The sequence below is a fragment of the Gekko japonicus genome, unplaced genomic scaffold (genome assembly GCF_001447785.1).
Source record: "Gekko japonicus isolate JY-2015 unplaced genomic scaffold, Gekko_japonicus_V1.1 scaffold872, whole genome shotgun sequence".
NCBI lineage: Eukaryota > Metazoa > Chordata > Lepidosauria > Squamata > Gekkonidae > Gekko > Gekko japonicus.
Genome location: NW_015171529.1, coordinates 586636 through 588809, shown reverse-complemented (window position 1 = coordinate 588809; position 2174 = coordinate 586636). Strand labels below are relative to the sequence as shown.

The 2174-nt window shown below is 42.9% G+C and overlaps 1 protein-coding gene across 1 annotated transcript in view; it reads right to left on the bottom strand.

The window, feature by feature from the left end:
• Positions 1–2174, bottom strand: part of DCAF15 (DDB1 and CUL4 associated factor 15) — a 39080-nt gene that overhangs the window by 33261 nt on the left and 3645 nt on the right. The window contains exon 4 of the mRNA XM_015419520.1: positions 1240–1375. Within this exon, the coding sequence (XP_015275006.1) occupies positions 1240–1375 (136 nt within the window). The remainder of the gene's footprint in view (positions 1–1239; positions 1376–2174) is intronic.

Sequence of the window (2174 nt, the reverse complement as noted above, 5' to 3'; positions counted from 1 at the left end):
AAAACTTCCCAGAGGCGGTTCTTAGCACACAGATGCAAAGTAAGCAGCTATTTACCTAGGACTTTACCTAGATATGGATAAGAATATAAGAACATAAGAGAAGCCAATGTTGGATCAGGCCAAAGGCCCATCCAGTCCAACACTCTGTCACATAGTGGCAGCAGCTATTTACGAGAGGGAGATATAAGAGACCCTCTGGATACCACAGGGCATACAGACTGCTAGTCACACCACCAGAAGGCAAATTTAGGGCCTAAAATGATTGAATAAGCCATTTGATGCTTGGGTCTGTCTTACAAGAAACGTGTCAACCAATAGTAACCTATAATTACAGTTGTGATTTACCATACAAGAACACAAGCATCTCAGCAGTGCATAAAGGGTTGCTGACCAGCATCTTATCAAGAACATAGAAAATTATATTCACTGATTTATTTAGTACTCTTATCAATTGTTTGAATGACTCTAAGGTCTCTTCAAAGTTTCTTTACTAGCCACAAATTAATAAAGTGGAGCTGTCAGGTGTTTGAATATCAAAAAGCCATTAGCCTTTCAGAGATTGACAAACTGTAGTAAAAATATATCAGGGCAAGGCTTAGAAGAAGAAGAAGAGATTGGATTCATACCCCGCTCTTCACTACTAAAGGAGACTCAGTGCGGCTTACAAACTCCTTTCCCTTCCCTTCCCCACAACAGACACCCTGTGAGGTAGGTGGGGCTGAGAGCGCTCTTGACAGAAAGTGCTCTTTTTCAAGAATGGCTCTTATCAGAACTACGGCTTGCCCAAGGTCATCCAGCAGCTGCAAGTGGAGGAGTGGAGAATCAAACCCGGTTCTCCCAGATTAGAGTCCACGCACTGAACCACTACACCAAACTGGCTTAAGACATGGCGTTCTGCCGAGTTTCTATTCAGGGTTACTACAGCTATAATGATTGTCTGGGGTACAACTACAGGAGGAACTGAAGTTCACAAAATTAATTAGCACCAGAAACGTGGAGCTTTTTCTTCTACTTGATGCATCACCATTGCTTATGCCGCACGAAAGATCGCTAGGAAAGTGAGGCGCAACCTCCACGAACCCCCTTTCCCACTCTCCAGCTCTCGTGGGGCTCCCCCCTCCCCCCTTTTAAAAGCCAAGTCTTGCTTGATACCACGGGCTGAGCCAAACGCTGCAGCTTCCACAACCCCGGACAACTCTCCCACCGTCCCGCCACCGTCTCATGCAGCACGGATCGTACCATTTTTAGCTTGCTGTGGACATTGAACTCCCACCAATAGAGATGGTAGATGTAGAAGGAGAAATCGTCATCGCCGCTACTGCTGGTGTAGGACAAGACGTACCTCCCGCACTTGGAGAAGCCGAGGAAGATGTGCCTGCAGGGCAAGATGAAAAGGAGATGAACTCGAGGTGCCCACAGATGCAGTCCGTGAGTGCAAAGAATCCCCTCTTCCCTCCAAAGGAGCTGGCCCCAGAGAGTTTCAGAGGGCAGCCGCCTCGCTCTGCAGACAGGGTTTGGGGGAAGTATAAGAGAGAAGGGAGCTTTGACTCCCGAAAGTTTACACCTAGAATATCTTTTTTTTTAAGTACCCATTATAGACTACAGACATACAAACATACATACAAACAACCCCCATCTACCCCCCCACAACATATAACATATAACAAGAGACTTTTTCATTTCTTCTGCTTGCTAGATTTCTAAATTCATTATCTATTTTACTCCACTAAGCTTATCTTTTTTGCGTTCTCAAATTACGACATTTACCGTATTTATCAGTTGCATTTACATTATACCAATCGTAGAATCTCTTCCAAGTTTTTTGAAAAGTCCATTCTGCACCGGCTCTCATCTCAAGTGTCAGTTTGCCATTTTCCGCCATTTAAAATATTTTGTTCATGTACTCTTGTTTCGTTGGTGTTTCCAATGTTTTCTAATATGTGGCATATACTATTCTTGCAGCTGTCGACATATGAACTATCAAATACCTATCTGCTTTATCAAAGTCTTTCGGAAATATATTCAATAACAGTATCTCTGGAGTAAACGGTATATTAGTTCTTATTATTTTTTCCATTATCTCATGAATCCATCTCCAGTACCTCTTTATAACATCACATAACCACTACATGTGATAAAAAGAACCAATCTTATTTTTACATTTCCAACATTTG